The sequence below is a fragment of the Furipterus horrens genome, unplaced genomic scaffold (assembly GCF_987537825.1).
Source record: "Furipterus horrens unplaced genomic scaffold, mFurHor1.1.pri manual_scaffold_4, whole genome shotgun sequence".
Lineage (NCBI taxonomy): Eukaryota > Metazoa > Chordata > Mammalia > Chiroptera > Furipteridae > Furipterus > Furipterus horrens.
The window spans coordinates 176,357,909-176,381,631 of record NW_028327174.1 but is presented as its reverse complement, the minus strand read 5'-3'; the positions used below and the strand labels follow the sequence as shown (position 1 = coordinate 176,381,631).

General features: G+C 49.6%; 1 protein-coding gene and 1 long non-coding RNA gene across 2 annotated transcripts in view; one reads left to right on the top strand and one right to left on the bottom strand.

The window, feature by feature from the left end:
• The window catches only part of GABBR2 (gamma-aminobutyric acid type B receptor subunit 2), a 340,480-nt gene that overhangs the window by 307,921 nt on the left and 8,836 nt on the right, over nucleotides 1–23,723 (top strand). Inside the window, exons 14-16 of the mRNA XM_090274483.1 lie at nucleotides 14,569–14,679; nucleotides 19,083–19,307; nucleotides 21,188–21,370. Coding sequence (XP_090130609.1) covers nucleotides 14,569–14,679; nucleotides 19,083–19,307; nucleotides 21,188–21,370 — 519 coding nt within the window. The remainder of the gene's footprint in view (nucleotides 1–14,568; nucleotides 14,680–19,082; nucleotides 19,308–21,187; nucleotides 21,371–23,723) is intronic.
• On the bottom strand, nucleotides 5,455–8,280 carry LOC150013439 (uncharacterized). Its single transcript, XR_016510813.1, has 3 exons — nucleotides 8,152–8,280; nucleotides 7,206–7,332; nucleotides 5,455–6,882 (listed from the first exon to the last, which is right to left on the bottom strand). It is a non-coding gene; the product is annotated as an uncharacterized LOC150013439 (long non-coding RNA).

Here is a 23,723-nt window from a genome sequence, read left to right as displayed (position 1 = left end):
GAGCGCTTTTTAGCATTGTCCCGAATAGAGGCACTGTGCACGAAGTTTCTGACATAATTCCTCAACCCTTGTTCTCTCTCCAGGTTACAGCTCAGAGAACCCCACAGCCTAGGACTGAGGGATAGGATGAACCGAAGATGTCAGGGGGGTGAGGTTGAGAAGAGGTAGAGGACTTGAACCCTGAGGTAGACAAAGATAGGGCTTTGGGAGATGAGACTGGGGGATGACCTGGGACCAAATTCTGGGAGGACCTGAATGTTAAACTGAGAATTTCAGACTTTATCTTAAAAGCCAACATCCCCCAAAATACAAGTATATGACAGAATATTAATCCCATTCACTGTCCCAAAATAAAAGGGATTGGGGGGATTTTGTGGTCCAAAAGTTTTTAAAAATATCCCAGAAACTACACATCTGCTTCTTGGGCTTGAGCATGTTAAAGGCTCTGAAAAGTCCTGCAGTTTAAGATTTTAACTAAAAATTTTAATTAGCATTTCCAACACTTCTTTGGCCACAGACTCCTTTCTCATGGTTCATGTTTACATTGACATATTCTGAGGAATCTAATTTAGGAAGCATTGCTGGAGGGGATGGGGGGCCTTGGTAGGTTTTGAGCAGAAGGGAACAAGCTTAGACTGTGTTTTAGAAGGCGGCTCTGGCAGGCGATCCGAACAGGGGAGATGGGAGGCAGGGGGGAATGAGGCAGCCTTGAACAGTTCAAGCAAAATGAAATAAGGATCTAAACCAGGGTTTCAAATGTTTCAATGTTTTCTTTCCATTTTATTTCAAGCTGCATTGTTGTCTTAAAATTGGAAAATCAGTGTTGCTATAATAAATCGGAGCATGAGGATTTTACTCAGGCGTAAAATCTGAATGAGAAAAGCAATCTTCCATCTTCAAAAGAAGTGTTTAGCCCAACAGGGTGTTGAAACACAATAGGCATCTGTTTCTGCAAATCACCCGAGTTCATCCAGGCTTTCCAATCAGACAGACCCAGAGTTAGGTCTCAGGTCCACACCTTAGTGCCTCTGTGACCCTGGGAAAGCAACTTCACTTCTCTGTGTCTTCATTTTTGCATGCAGTAAAGAGAAAGAATGATCCTTTTTTCACAGCCTCAAGGACTGCATGAGGTGACATGTGCAAAGTCCTTAGCACAGTGCCTGACATGTGATAACATAAAAACACATGTAATTGCCCTTCTATATTAGTCAGGGTAGGCTGGGCCAAGCTGCAGTAATGAAGAACCCCTAAATCTCAGCAGCGAAATGCATCAAAGTCTATTTCTCTCTCATGCAAAGTCCACTTGTCAGTCCAGGTGGCCTCCAGGGGAACCATCTTCCATGAGGCAGCTCGGTGATCTGGGACCAAACATGAGGCAGCACACAGATCTTGTGACGGCTCTTCTAGGCTTCAGCCCATAAGGGTCAGATGTCACTTCCTCCCATAGCCCTTTGGCCATAATGTCATGTGACCCCCAGCTAACTGAAAAGGGGCTGAGAACTGTGGGTGAGCAAATGAGATGTCAGAGGAGTGCTAGCCTCTGCCACTCCCTCATTCCCTTTGATCTGTCCACTGAACCTCTCTGCGCCTCAGTTTCCTCATCTCTAAAATAGGGCTGATACTTCCTATCCTACCTTGCATGTGATTGTTATGGGAGCTCATGTGATTATATACATGGAAAATGCTAAGTTAACGTTAGAGACGATTATTTGCTCACTTTCAGCTGTGCCAAAGCCATGTCACATCTTTGGCTCATCAGAAAACATACAACTTCAATTCTCCTTAAATCTACATTCCTTGTCTTATTCCCCAACCTTGTCTTGTCTCTGGATTGCCCACACACACACACCCCCATATAATTTGGGTCTTTTAAATTTGTTTGGTGAAATCATTAAGGCCACCCATCAGTAGCCTTGGGTGTCCTACTTTTGGAATTCTCAGGGGTTCTGCATCACAGGATACATGGTGCATGTGTGTCCCCCAAGCACTGATATTCCCTTAAACGTGGCAATGACAGTGTGGATTGATTGCCAAGGTCCATGGGGTAGTTTGGCTGCCAGGTAACCAAGGTCAGGGGACAGCCCCAGGTGCATAGGGCTCTAGGCCCAGGGAGGGGATGCTACTCTTGCCCTACTCTGATCCCGTTGGAGACTTGTATTTTCACATGGGCCCCAGACCCCATGGAGAGAGTGACAAGATGAAGTGTGGCTAGGATCGGGAAAGAATAAGAAACTGTGCCATGGAGGAAGGGTTGATGTCAACCCAGCAAAGAGAGGCTCATGGGGACACTGTTTCTAAGCTTCAGAGGGGCTGTCCTGGGGTCAAGGGAGGAGCTGAAGCCTGGGGGTGCCCAGAAGGCAGGGCCAAGACCAGTGGGGAAGTTCTGGTAATAACAGATTTCAGCTGAGGATAAGGAAGAATGTTCACGTTTTAGTCTAACCTATCCCAAAATGGACTGGGCTTCCTTAGGAGGTAGTGAGTGTCTCATCAGCAGAGGTGTGCAAAGAAAGTTTGGATGAGCTCTTGGCAGGGACTGCTCACTAAGGAAGGGAAGTGAAAGAACATGGCTTGAGTGAGTCTTCAAGCCCAAAAGTTCTGTGATTGCACAAAATAAAATAGTTGAATACTGTGACCTCCAAAGATAATATATATCATTGTCGGCAGCCGTCCGTCTCGAGAGACGATGGTGTAGCTTCTTAAGAGTCTATCTGCACCGCCGAGAATGGCTGTGCAGTCCGACTCGGGAGTGACACGGTATCTGTCTCCTCCCGGGTTGAATCGACATCTTGCGATGTCGCTGGAGTGTCCTCTCCAGTGAAGCTGAAGCTGCAGAGCCTGGGCAGGGTGATATGGAGGGTCTGCTGTTGCCCATGCAGCAGACCCCCCCTCTCTTCGCAGCTGAAGGGTCCAAGGGAAAGACGAGTCAATACAGCTTGGCTTCAGGTGCGCCGCAGGAGTTGCCGGTGTTGACTACAACGTCAAACCGCCTTAGGGACTCCGGCTCCGGATTTTCTGTCGGGGTTTACTCCCTTAGCCTTTCCCCTGAAGAGGTATGCCGCAAGGCAGCGGAGGTTTTTTGGAGTCAGAGTTTTCCTTCTCTGATGTGCCCTGACTGGAAGATCGAACCAGCGACACTTAGCTCGCAGGCCGATGCTCAATCCACTGAGCCAAACCAGCCACTAAGATTAAATAAATGTAGGAAAAACAGACCTAGGACAGTGCTTCACCCACAGTACATCATCAATACAAATTATTTCTGTTTCAGGATAAATCAAGGTCCCTTTAACAACTACATATATTGCAGTATTTTCCAAGTATAAATAGATTTTCCAAGTATAAATAGACAGGTATCATAACAACCAAGTAACAGGAGTTCTGGAACCAGAACGGCTGGATTCAAACCCTTGCTCTACCATACACCAGACCAGCTGCCAAAACTTGGGCAGGTCATTCTATTCTATGAACCTAACTTCCTTGTCTGTATTTTTCCTATTGTTGTGAGAATTAAATAAGGAAATACATAAAAAGTGCTGCAGTAAATGTTATCACTGCTACTGTCGTTATCATGCTCCATAAAGACGATTTATGGTCCACTAAGTTGGGGAAATACTGCTAGAGGTTCATAATGTTTGTTAGTGTCAAATACACTAATGTATATATAGAGAGATGTATATATATATATATATATATATATATATATACACACATATATATACACACACACACATATATATATTTGTATATATTTGTTGTTAATGGGTGTGTGTGAGATGAGTTAAGTTACAACAGCTTTGAAATTATAAAGCAACTGGCAGGACACAAGGAAACCTGCCGGAAAACAGAGCCCTGCTGCAGCGAAGGGGGTCTATGGCTGCCCAGGCCCCCGCCCCCCCGCCCCCCGCACAGCCAGTGGTGGCAGCAGCACCAATTACAACATCCTATTTTGGAACAGTCTTTGCAACACTGCACTTTTGGGGCTCCCAGCCCGCTCGCCTCCCTGAATGACAGCAGGCAAATGAAATGGACGCATTGTTCTTGCACGCATTACCGCGGGCATGTGTGTGTCTGCACTGTGTAGTCTTTTGTCTTCCGGGCTCTTGCTCGATGCTCAGAACAACCCTCAAAGCAGGCGACTCTGGCTCTTCTCAGAGGAGCACCTGGGGCTCCAAGTGAGCACTTGACGGACCTGGGTCAGGGCACTGGTCCAGAGGCACGGCCAGTGGCTGTCCGTTACACCAGGGCACTGCGGTGAGGCCCTGCTGCCTTTTAGCCAAGGGCAAACTATAATCTGAACTGCAGCAGGGAACGCAGAAGGGAACACTTGAAGCTCGTCCAGGCAGCCAGCTTCCTTTGTCCTTGCAGAGCTGGGACTTCCAGAATTAGCCGGAGTTGCAGGGACAAGCACGAACAACAGGAAGGGTCCTGGGCTAGGAGTCAGAACAGAGGGCTCCAGTGCCAGGTCCTCGGGTTTCTTGCTGTGTGACCTTGGGTGAGTTACAGCCTATTCCTGGGCCCAGTGTTCTCTACGCAAAATATGAACAAGACCAACGGCCCTACTAAACTCCCAGGGTTCTTAGGCAGATCTAATAGCATTGAGAACCATAAAATTGAGTACACGTGCACCGCGGTGGATTGTAGTAGCTCTGTCCAGGGTCCCACATGCTGCAGCTTCCTGATATAGAGCATCTTCGCACCTAGTTCTGTCACCTCCCATTTCACACCAAGCTGGGCTTGGGCATGACAGCAGGGAGTCACCACCATGAGCCACCAGCCAGGTCATGCAGTGAGTCAGCAGCAGACCCCCGTGAGGGATGACAAGAGACACGCCATGGGCATGGCCAGGCCAAGGCCGCGCGGGGCCAGCTCAGCTGCCCCAGAGTCTGGGCTGGGAGGCCCAGAGGCTGGGTAGTTCCGGATCTGTGGTGTGAAGCCAAGGTTCGGCAGCTAGGCGGACCTGAGCTCAAGCCCCAGGGTTGCGATAGAGCCCACTCTGGTGGCAAGGATTTGGATGAAATGGGACAGTGTGTATGATATGCTTAGCCCAGAAGCTGGCACATGGCAATCAGTAAGTTGTGGGGGGCGGGGGTAGACATAGGAAGTACAAGCGATGGGGGGTGGGGGCTGCTGAGAGAGGAAGGGCAAAAAGTTGAACACAGAGATATCCAACAGGAGGTCAATGGTCCTTCCCAAAAAGAGAGGCAGGAAGCACTGGGGCCTCAGAGGGGCGGGGCAAGAGGACCTGGGAAGATTTCAGGGATGGAGGAATGGGTGCGTGTACACAGCAGGGTAAGAAAGGGCATCCCGGGACCAGGACACAACGCAATAAAGGACCCAGAGGGGAGGGTGTGGGACAGGATGGAGTCGAGGGTGGGTAGCAGTAGGTGGGGTCTGATTACAGAGCAACCAAATGACTCTTCCCTTGCTAAGCTTTTGTTTTTGTTCATTCTCAAGGTTTATTAACATCTCAGAATCTTACTCTATTGTATCGGCATCTGAGGGACGCAAGTTTCCCTTCTCTTCATTCCCTTGTGTCTCTCTCTGCTCTCTGTTCATTTTTCTGTTTCTCCCCTGTCTGCCTGGGTCAGGGCGCCTAGAGCCTCCCCTGAGGTCTGGCCATGGGACACTCCCAGCTCTGTATGGAGTCCAGGCCGGTCCAGGGCTGCAGGAAGGAAGCGTGGTTCTGCCCTCAGGGTGGAGGAGGTTTGGCCACAGCCATTCCCACGTGCGCCTGGGAAACACAGACCCACAGATTTCTGCCCTGCCAGGTTGGGGCTGAGGGATCCAGGCATCCCGGTCCTGCTGAGGGTGAGCGAAAGCCAGACTCCAGGAGTCGAGCCTGGGGAGCACGTACTTGCTCCTGGGGTGGCTGCCATGGAATCACCAGATGCTGGCACTTGAGGGACAACAGAGGAGAAAGGGCTTGCTTGCCTGAGGTTAGCTACGAAACCCTTCCACTCAGTAATGCTGCTTCTGCAAAAATCGGGTTAACATGTGAGCAGTCCACTGCTATTTCTGCACATCCCAACGTCATCTGGGGCCTCGTAGGTCTTGAGACCCGGGAAGAATTGCCTCAAGCCCCCAAGGAGAATAGGAGACCCCTGAAGGCCCACCTCAACAGGGAGGGGAACAGAGTGTCCACAGGAAAGGGATGACAAAAGAGGTTGAGATGCATCCCCACCCGCTTTGCTGTCCGGCTTGGCTTTGCCTCCCATGTGGTGTGTCACCTTAAGCAAGTCTCTTGTCCTTTCTGAGCCTGTTTCCTCACCTGTAACAGGAGTATAAAATTCCTGGCTCCTTCCTCAGTCTGCCCTGAGGCCAAAATCAAAGAACAATCCCAGTATATAGATTTATTAGCTGCAAAGGGCTATAGATGTTAGGACCTATTACTGCACTTGCTGGCCCTTAACTTCCCCAAGAGGATCTCCACTTGACCCTTATACAACCACAGAAGTTCCTGCTCAATTCCAAGGTCAAATTCAGGATGCCTCTCTGCACAAGACCAGGCAGGGATCTGCTGGCCCACTGGCATCCTACTGCTGAGCACGGGCTCCTTGCCCTTCTCAGCCAGGGCCTGGCCACCTCTCCTGCCTCGCCTCCCCTCTGCAAACCAGGCGAGTGGCTCTGGACCCCATACCTGCTGCTCTGGAAGCTGCCCCCCAGGCACCTGAGCTGCAGATGGCTGATGTGGCAGTAACCAATGCCCAAAGACTGTTAAGTCCCAATAAATGTTGGCTGGGGAGCAGCCCACAAGGCTGGCCCGTCCTGTGCCAACCCACAGCACAGTAGAGAGCACAGGGCACGGGACTGGCTCAGGACACCTGCATCTGGGTCTCCACTCAGTCACCCTCTCGCTGGAGTCCTTTTCTGGGCCTGTTTCTCCACCTATAAAAAGAGGAATTGGACTAGGGCACAATCCTCTTAGTATTTGGAAATAGGGAGTCAGGGGAGGGAAATTTGGACTGTCACAGTGACCAGAGGACATTCCTGGCACTTAGTGCCCAAGTGCCAGGGGTTCTGAGTGCCCTGCACTGAACAGGAGAGTTCCTCACCACAAAGAACCGTACCCCTCCAAAGAAAACAATGCCAGAAATGCCCCCATTGAGAAATCCTGGTTAGTGATTTCACAGGTTCCTTCCAGATCTGGGATTCAAAAAACATTTTCTCTAACTCATAATCAAACAGTCTTAAAAAAAAAAAATTCTTACCTTGAAATGACAGCTTCTAGCTTTGCTGCCTCAGAGATGTGGGGCTGCTGCTGTTCAGATAAGCAGCCCAGCCCCAGAGGGATGTGGAAGGTTCCTCCCGGCTCCAGCCCTCTGTGACTCTCTGCAGCTGGAGATAATATTGACAAGTTACACAGAAGGAGCAGGCTTTCCACTCTCTGAAGCCTGGTAAACAACCCAGTTAATTCCTTTGATCATTTTGCCAGTGCTGGAAGGTTGCAGGTGAGGAAATCATGGTTCAGAAAGGCTTAGAGATGTGTTTAAAGTCACACAGCTGGCAAGTGACAGACTTGGGATCTGAACCAAGTGCCCTTTCCCCTCCCTGCCCAGGCATCTTTGATGGGACCCCCCCCCCCCAAAAGAGGCAGTATAGACTCACCTGCCTTCCCAGGAAAAGAGAAGCATCTCAAGACTCTGAAGTGCAGCCCAAAGGTTAGACACTCTCCCCTCCCCAACCATCACATTGATATACACACATATACTCACCTACTGATTTTACCATATATTTCAAAAATCAAATTTGAAATTAAAATTACAAAGCAGGAATGGCCCAGGGAACAAGCTCTGAGAGCCAGCTTCTGGAACTTGGTCAGAAGGTGGAAGGAACCCTCTCTTCAAGGAAGCACTGGCCAGGTGAGGCTTGAGAACCTGAGTCACCCAAGCAGTGACAGCGGGCAAGACCAAGAGCCGTTCAGTCACAGGGAGAGCTCGTGGCCCCTTCATGCCCTCCTCCCAGACCCCTCCCCCTCCCTGTCCAGCCCTAAGTGCCTGGCCAGCCCCACGCGGCAGACACAGAAGCACTGTACTGCGGGATCCGGTCCAGGGTCCGAACGCACAAACCAGCAGAGTCAAGTCTGACCTTGTGCTAAGCTGCCACTCTGTCAGGGTTGTGCGAGTGACAAAGGAATCTTCACTCTTAACCAAAGACCTGCTAAGTGAAGACCAGATGCCACCCTGTTGTTTCAGATCCTTTAAAGCCTTGCTGCCCAAAGGGCCGTCCTGAACCAGCATCACCCGCATCACCTGGGAGCATGTTAGGGCTGCAGCCTCCAGACCTGCTGACCCTGTCTGCCTGTGAACCAGCTCCCCAGGCGGTGTGTGCGCTGGCCCCGCACTTATCACACCCCAGCCACACTGGCCTCCCTTCAGCTCCTAAAATATGCCAATCTTTGCCATTTCAGGGGCTTCCTACTTGCTGTTCCCTCTCCTAGGAATGGTCTCCCCCTAGATTCTCACATGGCTGCTCTTTCTGACCATTCAGGTCTCAGACAAAATGTCACCACCGCAGAAGACACCTCGCAGACTTCCTGGTCCAAAATAGGCCCCCCTGCTAACACCCCTCAAAGTACCTTGTACCTCTCTTCAGAAACACACATCACCACTCTACTCTTAGCTATGCCGTGTGGTCCATCAATCTTCTGTGGCCCCCACTGGAATGCACACTGCATTAATGCAAGCATCCTGTCCGTCTTGCACACTGGGCCCCGTGTGGGGCGTAGGTCACGGCACATAGGAAGTACATAAGAAATACTGATTTTTTCCTGAAGGAGTCAATGTAGGACAAATTCAGTCATCCCTCCATTATTCAGGCTCACATTAACTATACTGTAAAGTAGCCCATGGGCTCACTCTGCAAATGAGTCTAGACAAAGGTGGGGACTTGTCCAAGGTCACCCAGCAAGTCTATAGCAGAACCATGGCCTTTGACCTTTCAGGATTCAATGCCTCAACCCATGCCCAAACCTCCTGTCCGTTGTTTGTGCAGCCTGACAAAGCAGGGTGTTCACAGGGGCCACTGACCTACATTGTGAATAATTGCATCATGCAAAGGGACTCTCAGGCCAGCTGCTCTCTGTTCAATGCACAGATGGGGGAGACTCTCCCCTAGCAGCTTCTGCATGCCTCCCGCTGTGCAGCAGCTGGACGAGGAGTCAGGGGTGAGCCCTCGCAGCCTTCGGCCATCAGACAGGCATGGCCTCTGCTAGGCACTGTGCCCCGTCCAGCCCCGTCCAGCAGGAGGAGCATTTCATCGGCTAGAATTATGCTAGCAGCACCTAAGCACAACCTTCACAGAGCTCCAGAGGCTTCAGGAGAGACCTCTATTGAACACTTAGCACCACGAGCAGCACCTCACAGTTTATAGAGCAGGTCCATATCCACTGTCTCCTTCGAATTTGACAGGGTGCTTTGGGAGAGGCAGGACAGGTAGGGAAGAACACATGGTGAGGGAGGAAACAACACTGGTTTGGGAGTCAGACAAACCTGGCTTTGAATTTCGGCTCTGACACTTTGTAGCTGGAGATTTGGGGCAAGTTACTTAACCTCTCTGTGCCTCAGTTTCCTCATCTGTAAAATGACTACAACACCAAGGATTCTTATGAGGCTTTGATAGGCTTGCAGCTCTATTGTCATTGTCACTGTCATTCACAACAAGCCACTCTTCATGTCCTTAAGGTGGTTGCTATTGGTGAAGTCACCCACTCTCCCACTGAGGCTGCCTCTCAAGGAATTACCCTGCTCTTACTCTAGAATGGAAGACCCATGAACACAGGGCTCTTGTCAGTCCTGGTGATTGCTGCATTCCCTCCCTGTTCCTGGGATGGTACCTGGCAAACTGTAGTGCTTGACTGTTACGTATTAAATGTATTAAATGAATGAGGGAATGAATGAATGAATGATCACTGGGGTAATTGCCAAGGTGAGCAGCAAGTAAGGAACAAAAACAAAGAAGAGAAAAAAGCAGGTTGAGCTTGCTTGTAGGCCAGTATGGTGAGCAAGGGAAACATTCTTAGGCCAGTGGAGATGCCATAGTCCACAGCTGTGCAGGGAGATGCCATAGTCCACAGCTGTGCAGGGAAGCGGGCCTGAAGTCCTGGCTCACAGATGTGAGGCTCCAGCTTGGCATCTGTGGGGTCAGTGCCCTGTGCTCACTGACCCTGGGATAATGGCTGGCCAGCAGTAGAAGCAGGGTGAGTGGGGTGGGCAGGTACAGCTCCTCAGTAGTAGCCCCCCAACCCTAACCCATTCCCGCGGCCCTGGGAGGGGGATGGGGGTCCTCCATGGTGCCTGGAAATCTGGCCTTGTTGGAGGCCAGTGGGTGCCTTCTAGGGTAATACAGGATGCTGCTGGGGCTTCCTCACTTACAGCCCCACCAAGACAGAGATGTAGCTCTGTCCCCGCAGATGATCCACGGCACTGGGCGGGACTCTCCACACAGTTCTTTGGTGTCCTCTAGTGGCGGTTTGGTGAACAACAATGACTCCAAGCAAGCGCTCAGGTGGTGTCCATGCTTCCTGCCCGCTCCTGCTTCCTGGGCAGGCACATCTCTCTCGTGCGGCTGCCCAGACCACTCTGAACTCCACTCTCAGGCAGGACCAGGGCCGATATGAGGAGCAGGGGCGTGGCTGTCACACTGAGATTCAATATAAGGATCTTTTGACTTTATTCAGACTTGCCATCTCCCATCTGAAACCTGAACCTCCTTACTCCTACAACCACCCACAACCCCTGCCATTCTGATCCCTGCCCAGTGGCACAGATCTGTGTGAGGGTGATGGCCATACCAGGAGACCGTTGTGGCTTATTTCTGGATCAGAGCTTGTGTACCGGCGGGGTGGGGTACGGGCATCTCTGCCCACCCTCAGGACCACTGACTTCTCTGAAATCTCGGTGGGCCCTTGGTTTTCTGCGACCCTCCCAGCTCTGCAGCCAAGGCTGTGCTTAAGCTAATGGAGATGGGTGGGGGACTAAAAGACCAGATGTAAGAATTAGGATTTCAGGATTCAGAAAGGTCAGAGCAGACCAGGATGGGGATGGATGGCGAGGGGAGGAGGGCTGGAAAGGGGGGCCAGTTACTAACAAGGGAAAGATAACCAGGCTGGAATGTCAGCTACAGAAGGGGGAAGACAGAGCTAATAGCGGTTGGATTAAAATCACCTGATGGGGTCTGAGTCAGCCCTAAGGAACATCTGAATCACCGGTGAAAGGTAGTTATTTAGGAAGCCAAGGAGATCTGGAGCAGGGGTGCAGGTGGACTCACTTTCACCTGGTAGCTGAGCTCAGTCCTAGGCCTACAAATCAATCGTAAACTCGAGCAGGTTAAAGGACCAGCTCAATGTGGCACAGAGTGATGTATACTTTCACCGTGGTTGTCCCCCTCCTGAAGAAGAGTGTGCAGACTCAAGGAGAGAGCTTGGGATTATTCTGGGGAGCCCAAAAGGAAAGACCAATGGGTCTGGAGGTACAAGAGGAAAAGGTTCTTGTTCAAGAGTGGAGGGAGGGGTCTGCCACTGGGGGTTTATAAGGCAGACAACCGTTGTCAGCTTCCTGCGAATAGAGTTATCATTACATTGAACAAGGATGTATGACAGGATTGGTCCTCTCACAGAGCATCTAAGAGTCCATCATGAATTATTGCTTTCATTGTAGAACAACAGACACCATCATGAATGGGTTTGCTATTCATGCATGACCATAATGAACCTGTGCTACTACTGCATTGTGGTATCTGCTTGGTTGTCAGACATTAGAGAAACCCAAGTTCTGCCACTAAGTCGCTGTTGACCTTGGGACAAAGTCCTTTCTCAGTCTCCTCAGTTAAACAATGCAAGGACACAGGAAATGCCCATTGCCCTTGGTAGAATCCAGCCCAGCTCCCATTTGGGTAGCAGTGGAGGGGGAGTTTGTCGCCTTGGCCATGCTGACTGTGGTTCCTGGGTGTCATTCACTAGCAACTACTGCCAGCACTGCACAGCCTTAGGAAACCCTCCTCTCCCCTCTGATACTCCAGCCTGTGTGTGGACTCAGTGACCATGAACCATGGAGGTCAAGCTAAGGCTTTCTGTGGCTTGGGACAACAAAAGGGGAATCAGGCCATAGAGAGCATGCAACTGGATAATCGGGCTATAAGATGGCCCTACCACTCCCGGCAACTCCTGCTTTCCCAACTCATGGGTGCCCAGGCCATTGCTGCCTCAAAGGCCAGGCCTAGAGAACAAGGCCAAGAGACATAGGGTTCCCATCCTCCACCTGCCTAAGGCCTGCCTTCTATATCACCAGAGTGCCCTTCCTTCCTAGCCCTTACCCTCCAGCATATGACTTTTCCCTGGGCCTCAATAGGACATCAACATCCTTCACACAGTTCTTTGATGAGATACCCTCAGTGGATCTGTTCTAAAGACAAACAGATTTGCAAAGAAATCTTAGTGTATGGATATAGCAATCCTGAAACTGTTTTGTGTCTATTTGTAGGATTAACCAAATGAGAGGCTTTTTAAATGTTATTGGAAACCAGTGTTCTCACTGTAAAAGAAGAAAGATGCAAATATGGAATAGAAGGAGGCAACCAAGATATAGAGTTTATCTATATCTATAGATAGATGACAAAAAGATAGCTAGATAGAATGATGATAGATCGGAGATATATACATATATACATGCATACATGGACCTAGAAATAATGATATCTGAGAAACAGTGAGCACATCTAGTGCCCAGGTCATGGTTTCTAAATGCTATCCCTGCTCAAAAGAACCAGGACTCCTTGGATAAATGGTTGATTCCTAGACTGGTGCAAGCAAAGTGTGAGGAGAGCTTGGGACATCTTGTACCAAGAAGCAGGAAAACGCTCAAAATAATTATGGGGACACGTTGAAAACACAGAAGGCAGCCTGAAGAGGCTTTCCATTAGTCAAATCTGGAAAAAATTGAACATCAAAATGAATAATCATATTATTGGATTATAAGACACTGAATTAAATAGAAACATACAAGTCCATACTGATACACATTTGAAAAATGAGCAGAAAGGGAAGATCTTGTTTATAGTAGAATGCCAAGTATTTAAATGGAATCATAGTTAGAAAATCACCATTATGCAACCATCAAAACAATGTGACTCAGGTAAGAATCATCAATGGGTGCTGAAACCACTGAGTTAATGTTTGTGGGGGAATGGATGCTCAACAGGCTCAAAGTGTCTCCCACAGATTATTTATCAATTATAAGGGGGAAATGGTACCTTTAAAGTGGAGAGTTCTGGCAGACATCACCTCAACAAAATGATCACAGTTAATGTCACCAATAATGGGACAAAATGCCATCAGTGCCCCTGAAGTGAAACACCAAGGAGGCCAAAACATCGCTTACGTGGAAATCCTGCCAAGAACGCATAACCTAAATCTAATCAGGAAAACACATTCAGAAAAACCCAAACTGAGGGACAGTACCAAATAACTGAACTGGGTACTTCAGAAATATCAATGACATGAAAAAAACAAGGTAGGCTGAGGAACTGTTGGAGATTAAAGGAGATGAAAGGCATGACAAGTAAATGCAATACATGGTCCCACGATTGCCTTAAAGGACATTATTAGGCCAATTGGTGAAATTTGAAAATGGATGGTTATACACTGTATCAATGTTAAGTTTCTTGAACTGGTGAAGTACGTGTGCAGTTATGTAAGAGAATCTCCTTGTTCTTAGTAAATACATGCTAGATATTTAGGGGTGAAGGGTCAGGATGTCTGTAACTTAATCTCAATGATTCAGGAAAAGTATATGTGTAGTATATATTTTTTCATTCCCTGGATATCTTTTTCTCCTCTTGCCACCTCCTGCCCGATTCTTTCCCATAGTTTCCCAGCTGTAATTCCTGAGGCTGGGTAGGATCCTCTCTACCACCCGTCTTGGACAGAGCACTCTGCACTAGGAAACCTCTTAGGTCTCTGACCAGCCTATGGATTGGCTGTGTAGGGTCAGGTGCCCACCCTTTGTCCAATCAGCTCTGGCCCCAGATGCGTCATGTGGTAACCAGCATCACTACCACCACAGCTCCCTTAATAGGGTGGTGGGCAAGAAGATCTCCTTCGAACGGCATGGCAGGCCCCATAGTTGGCCCAGCCAGTAGATCTGTATCTCCAGCTCCCCAAGTTAATCCAAGATACCTGAAGGCCTCCTGGTCTACTTCTGTGCCTCATTGTCCCCTCTACTCTTTCAACAAATGCTACAGGTGCCTGCCCTGGGCCAGGTCTTATGCTAGGTTCTAGGGGCACAGAAGTGACCCAGTCCCTACCCTCAGGAGCTTTGACTCAAGTAGGAATGGCATGAAGAATGCAGATAACTTCAGTGCAGGCTGAATCACGAGCAACAAACAGAAGACAGCCAACAGTGGCTGAGGCCTGCCCCCACGGGAACACAGAGGTGGGGAAAGAGGCGGGTCCAAGAAGCCTTCAGGACAGTGTCACTGGCTGGGGCTTATGGGAAGGAAAAGGGCCATCAGATAGGGACCCAGCTGCTGGAGGGGTTCCCACTGCCATCCCTACATTTCTGTTTTTCCTTTGCACAGCCGGACCCAGCAGGACGGGACATCTCCATCCGCCCTCTCCTGGAGCACTGCGAGAACACCCACATGACCATCTGGCTCGGCATCGTCTATGCCTACAAGGGGCTCCTCATGGTAGGTGCAGAGCAGGAGGCCGAGCGCAAGGAATTGATTCTCTGTCAGACTCTCCTAGGAGCCTCCATCAACATAAACATACACGGAGCCCCCAGCCCTAAGCACTGACTACATGCCAGGCCCTGTATCTGCCCCATGTTACTGTGGTTTCCATAACAACCCTACGAGATGGTACAATGTTCCTATTTCACTGAAGAATACATTGAGGCTCTGTTTGCCCAAGGTAACTCAGCTAGTAAGTGGCAGAGTCAGAAACGGGTTACAAGAGAGTAACCCCAGAACTTGTGAGTGTGCCTCTGTACAGCTGCCACCGAACCACCCCTGGAATGACAGTCTGTTGACATCTAGCACATGCTCACATCCTGAATTTCACTGGATTCCTGAATCCGTGGGAGGTTAGTGGACTCACTTAATTTTATAGATGAGGACTTAGGGCCTGTAAGTGATTTGCCATAGGCCACCTGGTAATCTCCAGTCTCGGAACCCAGCACTCTTTCCACTCTACTCATTTGTTAAAATCAAAGCTCTCATACCAATTCCAAAGTTAGGAAGGACTTGAAAGGTCAGCCCCACCTTATCTTATCCCACATTGATCCTTGAATCTTCTCTCCACATCCTGTGAAAACTGTGCCTCCACTTCAAATCCCTCCAGTGAGAGGACGCTGCTGCTACACCTTCCTCAGATGTTTCTGCAGGAAAACTAAGCCACCATCTGCCTCTGTGTGGCCTCCACTTAGAACTGGAAAAGAAAGCCCTTTCCAAAATTCAAATAAACTGGATGCCTTACGCTGCTCAAATGCTTCCTCACCTGCTGCTGTTAGTGGTTGATACGAAGTCCTTCCAGGAGCCACACCAGAAGGGCAGGTGTTAGGGCACTCTAGGCAAAGATTGTCCCCACTTCATTCTAGTTGATACCATCTTGTGTTTCCATAGAGGTCCTTTGAGAACTACAGGGCACCCTGGCCAATGTGGCTCAGTGGATTAAGTGCCAGCCTGCGAACCAAGAGGTTGCCAGTTCGATTCCCAGTCAAGGCACATGCCTGGGCTACAGGCCAGGTCCCCAGTTGGGGGTGCACAAGAGGCAACCACACAAGAAGTAAAATCTTTAAAAAAAAAAAAAGGAAAGGAACTACAGGGCAGCCATCTGAGTCCCATGATGTAATCCCCTGGAGGTGTCCACAGGAGGTGCCCAGAATGGAAATGGGACCTTGAAGACTGGCCTGAGGTCCTAGGCTTGGAGAAGAACACTCTCTGGGGACCTGGTCACCAGAGCTGTCAGAAGCAGGTGGCGCAGACCCAACTGGGCAGAGTTGGCAGAAGGCAGCCCTCTGATCTGTGTAGGGAAGGGTTCTGTATAACAAAGCAGTGTTCACAGAAGTGATGGAGCCCTCCTGGGAAGGAGTGAACTCTCTGTCACAGGAAGTGTGCAATATCCATCACTTGAGTTTCCCCGGCCCCTGTTGAATAGAGTGAAGCTAGACTTTCCAGGATCCCTTCAGCCTCCATGTTCTTGACCCTGACTCTGTGAAATTAGATTATGTGAAACAGATTGACTCTTAACTAGATTGATCTGTTATGTTTTGGTCGTTCATTATCTTCCCCACCTACTTCCAAAAGTGGTTGGAGATGACTGTATCTCTTCCAGTAAAGCTAATACTTTCCATCAGGTCATGTCAATAATACTGTATTTGACAGCACAAATGCTTTACTGTTCCCAGTGTGTGCAAAGAACTGTCCACAGCCCTCCTGGGCCCTAGGGTTTATAACTAACCGCCCCCCCACTCTCAGCCCCCCTGCTCTGGAACCTCAGAATCTCAGGGCTGGAAAGAGCATGACCAGCCCTGTAGACCCACTCTGCTGTCAGATGCTTCAGCATCCTCGAACCTCACAGATCACTATGAGCATCCTCAACAAGTGTTCTTTCACCCACTGCTTCCATACCTCCAGTAACAGGGAGCTCACCCCCTTCAAAGCAGCCCAGGCCATCCATGGATGGTATATTAGTTTCCTGTGGCTGCCATAACAAATTACCACAAACTGGTGGCTTAAAAAAACAGAAATGTGTTCTCTCCCAGTTCTGGACACCAGCGGTCTGAAATCAAGGCAGGGTTGTACTCTTTCCAAAGGCTCTAGGGGAGAAGGCTTCCTTGTCTTCTCTCTCCTGGGGTCTGATGGCTCCAGGACTTCCTTGGCTGGTGGCTGCATTACTGCAGTCTCTGCCTCAGTCTTCACGTGGCCTTCTCTTCAAGTCTGTCCTCCATGTGTCTCTTATAAGGACTCTTGTCATTTGATTTAGGGCCCACTCCGATAATTCATGTCAAGATCCTTAATTTTATCTACCAAGACTTTTTCCAAATAAAGTCAAACTCACAGTGTTCATGAATTAGGATGTGGACATATCTTTTAGGGCCACTATCCAACCCACTACAGAGGGGCTGCTTTTCTAGAAGGTTCTTCCTTATCCTCAGCTGAAATCAGCCTCAGTGTAACTTGTGCCCATGAACCCAAGCCACTCCTTGAAGGCCTAAAAACAAGTTACTCTCTGTTTTCTCCTGGCAGTTTTCAGAGATTTGTAGCCAACCAGCAGGTCCCCAGAGCTGCCTATGTTTCACGATGGTTTGGTGGCCCACTGGCAGTGTGGCAGAGAGGAGGCATGCAGACCCCCATCAGAGAGCAGGAGTTCAGCACCCATCCAGCCCTGACACTCACTGCTGTGGGACCCGGGCAGGTCACCTTGCCTTGCTGGCCTCTGCTTCTTCCTCTGTGAGATGCAGACAGCTCGCCCAATGTGCTTGTGGGATTGCAGGGGCCCGGATACAAGGGAGCCAGCACAGAGCAGGCTTTCACAGCCGTTGGTTTCCTTTCCTCATTCGGTGTCTGCTTCCTGGGCCTCTGGTTCCTCATTTTAAAAGGAATTTTTTTTTTAAATAAATCAGTCTGTGAGATAACACACCAAGAAAAGGAGAAGAAAACATCCATGATAGCATGCAATAATACCGATTACAAAGTTTTAAATTCTGTACAGAATGTTTTCATTTATAAAATGCTTTCACATCCATCCTCTCATCTCATCAGAAAGAAACCCTGTGAGATAGGTATTGTTATTCCCATTTCACAGTTACTGAAACTGAGGTCCCGGGAGGTGAGGTGACTGGCCCAGAGTCACACAGCCCGCGGAGAGCAGAGCCGCTTCCAGCCAGACCCTCTGGCCCTGTGCCAGCCCCTCTACTACCACATGGCACTGTGCTGCCAGACTAAACCAAATCTCAAAACAGGCCCTCGCAGGTGTTAAGTGGCCCATGCAGATGTCGGATGGCCCAGCTGCAGTGATGAGATCAGAGGAAAGAGGGGCCCTTGAGGGAAGGCCTCCCGGAGGTGCTGGACTGCAGCGAAGCCCCTGCACCAGCCAGCAGCCTAGGTCAGCTCTTTGTCCCACCTGCACCGCCAGTTCTGCCCTGCATTTCACCTGTACTTCCTTCTGCAGCCTGCCCTCCCCTCGGACCACCCATGAAGATAAACCCTCTACACCTTGCTTCAGATTAAATTTGAGCCCTACCCTGCTCATTTCTATTGGGAGATATTGGTTAAAACAACATAATGATAATAATAATAATAATAAAATAATTAAAGAAATAGTTAACTTCCTTCTCAAGTAAGCAATCTAGGAGCGGTTCGGGGGGGTCCCAGCAGCTGAGCTCCTTGCATCCTGTGGCTCCCACATCTTCATGCTGCTTCCACGTTGTGGTCTAGGATGGCTGCTAAAGCTCCAGCCATCACCTTCCTCTCCATCTATTAGGACGGGGGGAAATAAAGATCTTTCTCTTTAAAGACACTTCCCAGAACTTGAACATACTTGTACATACTACATGGCATTGCCCAGAACCTAATCATGTGTAAACTAGAAAATAGAGTTTCTATTCTTGGTAGCTATGTGCATTGTTGGGGACAGAAGTCCCAGACACAGGGACTCTGCCTGGCTTAATAGAAAAGAGACTGGACTGAACTTCAAGAGACACAGTCCACTTTTGCCACCATATTGCTATGTGGCCTTAAGCCAGCCCCTTCCTCTCTCTTGGCCTGAATGTTCTCTATAGAATGAGGGAAGGTGGTTGAGATCATGTCTGATCTTCCCACTGTGGCCTTGTATGGGTCTGTGCATGAACCAGGGGTGGGGGCAGAAAATGACCAGACAGATTCTCCCAATTTGTACCCCCAGATTCAATCCAGGGCCATGAGTGGAGACAGATCATGACACCCAGAAGACCTGGCTGACAGCAGAGCCCCAGCCCCCCTCCCTGCAGCCCCCACTTCCTGAGCACCCCTCAGTTCTGTTGCTTCTCAGAGTAGTGAGCATGTGCTGCCACTCAGTAATGACCTTCTTCCCTTTCTCTTCACTGTTTCAGCTGTTCGGTTGTTTCTTAGCTTGGGAAACCCGCAATGTCAGCATCCCCGCGCTCAATGACAGCAAGTACATCGGGATGAGTGTCTACAACGTGGGGATCATGTGCATCATCGGGGCCGCTGTCTCCTTCCTGACCCGGGACCAGCCCAATGTGCAGTTCTGCATCGTGGCCCTGGTTATCATCTTCTGCAGCACCATCACCCTCTGCCTGGTGTTTGTGCCAAAGGTACCCCGCCCTCACCACCTGACCTCCAGCCTCTGGCTCTCACAAGGGGATTACTGAGCTTCCTCCATTTTCTAAGTTTCACACATGCTTTTTTTAATGGTGAACACAGTTCACATCACAGAAAGCTTGGAAAATGAAGAAAAGTGAAAAACAGATCTTTCAGAAGTCTCACATAGTCCCATCACCCCAAAATAATCCCTGTTAAAGTTTTGTTTTGGTTTTTTACTGTTAATATTTTTAATGTGTTTCTTCCAGTGTTTTTTTAATAGGCAGTGATGCTTCTTCGGATATAGCTATAATTATAACACATATCATTGCTTTGTAGTTTGCCTTTTTCACTTAATTTTTGTCCTTTGTATTTCCCCACATTTATAAGCATCATTGAGGGCAAGTTCCATATTTACTTGTCCACTTAATCTCTTATTGGTGAGCATTACAGTGGTTCCCAGATTTTTTTATATTATAAATAATCATTTCTACATAAATTTTCCTTATTTCCAATTATTCCCTTAAGATAGAGTGTCAGGAGTAGTATTAGTGGGTCAAAAAGAATAATCATTTTGACAGCCACTTACATTTCTCATTCATCTGAAAAGCTGACCTTCAGGACCACCCTGAGAGGTATTGTTCAAACATGATCCTACCAAGCAGCAGGCAGGTGAACCAGAGGCCTCAACCTTACAGGAGTCCCTGCAGCAGCTGGTTTGTGCAGGGGAAGCCTGACCTTAGTGGGTCTCCAGCGTAGAGGATAGCTGGAAACACAGAGGGTGGGGAAGGAGTTGTTGGCCCAAGCCCGGGACCATCTGCCTAGGAGAAGGAGGGGAGGAGAGATGGGTCACTCGGGGTCCTTCCTGCCCCGGAGGCTGCGCGTGCACCTGCATCCTCCCGGGTGCCCCTTCAGCCCCCAAACAGTGTCAGCTCTGCCCTAGACACCTCTGGTGTGTGCACCTTCCTTCTCTAGTTGTCACCACCTGCCCAGGCTCCAGGCCGGTGCCACAGCATCCTTGCCTGCACTCTGGTGTTCTCTCTGTCCTATAAAAGGTGCCAGATGATTCTAAGCCCAGCTCCGATCCTATCACTCTGCTCAGTCACCCTCAATAGGGTTTCATGGACCTCCTGGCTCCAGAATCAAGTCCTTGACACTGGGCTTCCCTTAAGGACCCTTCAGTCTCCTCCAGTCTCCCCAGAAATCCCTGTCCACCATGTTAAGTGCCCTGACCCCAGGCCTTCTGGGAGGGCCTATGCCATTTCCTCCCCTGGGCTTCTCCTGTCCTCACTGTCCTTCCAGGCCTTCCACAGTGCTCAGCCCCTCACCCCTGGACCATGAGGTCCTGGCAATCAGCGGTCGTGGCTCACTCAGCCCCTGCTCTTCAGTACTGAGCCCAGAGCCTGCCTCAAACCAGAGATGTTTCTCAACTAAATGAGTAAGATCAGGGACAAGTGGCAACCTTCTCTCTTATATATAAATGGCTTTGTCACTAGTCACTCATCTGTGGTTCTAACAAGGAGAAGCCTTCACTTCCTCCGTTCCCTTGTCATCACAACTGTCGCCTTTAGGTTTATTTTCCACTGATGCAAGGCCTAAGGCAGAGCAAGGCTCAGCTGGAGCCAGGCCTACGGGGCCCTGGGTGGGCTCTGCAGAATGGTCAGGATGCAGGTGGAATTGGGGCCAAGAGACCAGCCTTCCAGTGACAAGGAGGGAAACCAAGACTCAGCAAGGGAAGGAGCCTGCCCCAGGTCACACACAAGTGAATGGCACAGTCCTGTCCCTTCTGTGGCCCCCTGTTGCCTCCAGTGCAGGACCTGCTGGGAAGGACTGGATGGACAAGGGGAGGGAGGACCACAGGGCTCTCCCTTAAAACCCACCTTTGTCCTTTCAGCTTATCACTCTGAGAACAAACCCAGATGCAGCAACTCAGAACAGACGATTTCAGTTCACTCAGAATCAGAAGAAAGAAGATTCTAAAACGTCCACCTCGGTCACCAGCGTGAACCAAGCAAGCACATCCCGCCTAGAGGGCCTGCAGTCCGAAAACCATCGCCTGCGCATGAAGATCACAGAGGTACCTCCCACAGCACTGCCAGCCAGGGCCCATCCCCCCATCAGAGTCCCTGCGCCCTGATGCAGGGCCTCTCAGAGCTGCCGCTCCCACCACGGCTCCTCTAGGACATCATTGCATCATGGCTGTGCAGGCCCATCTGCTGCCATTATGGCTGCAAGAACCAGGGGAGCATGAGCTACACAGAGGCCATTAGTCAGACCTGGCAGGAGTTCATTGCCCCCATGGGCCAGGCTCTTGGGGTCCAGCAATGCCCTGATTCAAGACGCCCCCAGAGAGAGAGGCATCCTTAGAGATTTGTGAACTCCCAGATTATAGAAGTGAGCCAGAAGACCTCAGCTGTACACCTCTGCTGTGTCTCCTTTACTGCTCACACAGAGCACTTCACTTCTGACACTTCCGGTCCCCAAAGATGTGGGGTTGTTTTTCCACACCAAGAAATTTTCTGTGAAACCAGCTGGGTGTCCTACAATTTAACTCAGTTCTAACACTATCTACCTGAAGACAGTGTCAGATCCCACAGGTTAAAGGCTTGGTCCCACAACTCTGCTCCCACCCCACTTCAGATGCCAATCACAAGTAGTAGTGGGTCCCCAGGATGCGCTCAGCTTCTGTCCAACTTAGCTACAAATTGGAGGGTCCCACGATCCCCTCCTCAGGTTCAAATACTTTGCAAGAGCAGCTCGCAGAACTCAGGAAAACACTGACATTTACCAGTTTATTAAAAGGTGTGATAAAGAAGACAGAACAGCCAGATGAAGAGACACACAGGGCAGGGTCTGGGAGGGTCCCAAGCATAGGAGCTTCTGCCCCCACAGAGCTGGGCTGCATCATCTTCCCGGTGTGGAGGTGTATGCCAGCCCGGAAGCTCTCTGAACCCTGTGCTTCTGGGGTGACAATGGAGGCTTCATCATGTAGGCCTGATCCATCATTAAGTCTGTTTCAGCCCTTGTCCCTTCTCAAGAGAATAGGGGCGGGGCTGAAAATCCCAAGCTTCTAATCATGGCTTGGTGCTTCCAATGACAAGCCCTCCTCTGGGAGCCCACTCAGAGTTGACTCATTAAAACAAAAACACACCTATAACACCTATTACAAGGGTTTCAGGAACCCTTTGTCGGAAACCCAGATGACAGAGGGCAAATATAGCTTCTATTATTTCACAAGTAGCTTCCTAACTATGTGCCCCCACCTCAATTTTTCACTCTCCCAACACACCCCGTGATCGCCTGCATCTATATGATGTAGCCCAAGAGAGGAGGAAGTGAAGACAAACATTCAGGAGAGAGAGACTGCTGAAACGGACCTCACCTTTGTCCCGAAGTTCCTTAGCTGGTTCTTGACTATTTCAGAGAGGCCCTAACTAGATTTCTTTGTGCCCAACCAAACCTCCAATTCTGCACTTTCTATACTGGGGGGGGGGGGGGGGGACCAAATTACCTGTTTCTCTCCACCCCCCCCACCCCCGCCCCCATTGGGTCAAGGGTTGAGACTCAACCCATGGTACTTGGGCCGTGTGTTTAACAGAGGAGAGGAACAAAGGAGAGTATTGGTTAGGATACTGGCTAAATCTCTGTAACAAAGAGGCCCCCAAATAAAGTGGCCCAAAGAAAATATACCTTTATTTCTCTCTCACTTAACAGTGCTAAGGAGAGAAGTTCAGATGGGCGGGCAGCTCTGCTCCCCGAGGTCGTTCCCAGATGAGACTCCTTCACTCTAGTCTGCCATTCCCCAAGGTGTTTGTTTTCCTCAGCAGTACAGTTAAAGCCAGGTGGAAGGCGTGTCCTGTCCTCAGTCCCAGGAAGGAAAGAGAAACAAAGCCCATACAAGGGTTTGCCTTTTAAGCAACTGATACAGAATTGTGCACATTTGGGGTTTGCTCCAGTTCCATTGACAAGAACTTATGCATCACACTTAGCCACGGGGAGGCTGGCAAATGTAGTCTCTAGCTAAGAGTCCCAAGGAAGAAGGGAGACGTAGGGTTGTCACATTAGATACAGGATGCCCAGTTAAAAGTTTAATTTCAGACAAACAACCAATCATATTTTTAGCATAAGTATGGCCCATACAATATTTCAGATATACTTATTCTTAAAAAATGATTCCTTATTATCTGAAATTCAAATGTGACTGAGCATTCTGTATTTTTAGTTGCTAATCTGGCAGTCCCTACCGTGGGGGCCCACAGTAGTCTGCCACAGCCATCTGTGCATCGAAAGTTGGCTTTAAGATGGGGCAGCCCTCCGTTAGCCGCCGGAGCAACGTAAGAAAGGTTTCTGTTCCTTGATTTCCGCTTGCACACTCCAGCAATGAAGAGCACACTCACTTTAGGAAACCCAACCCCCAAACCCCAAGCCAC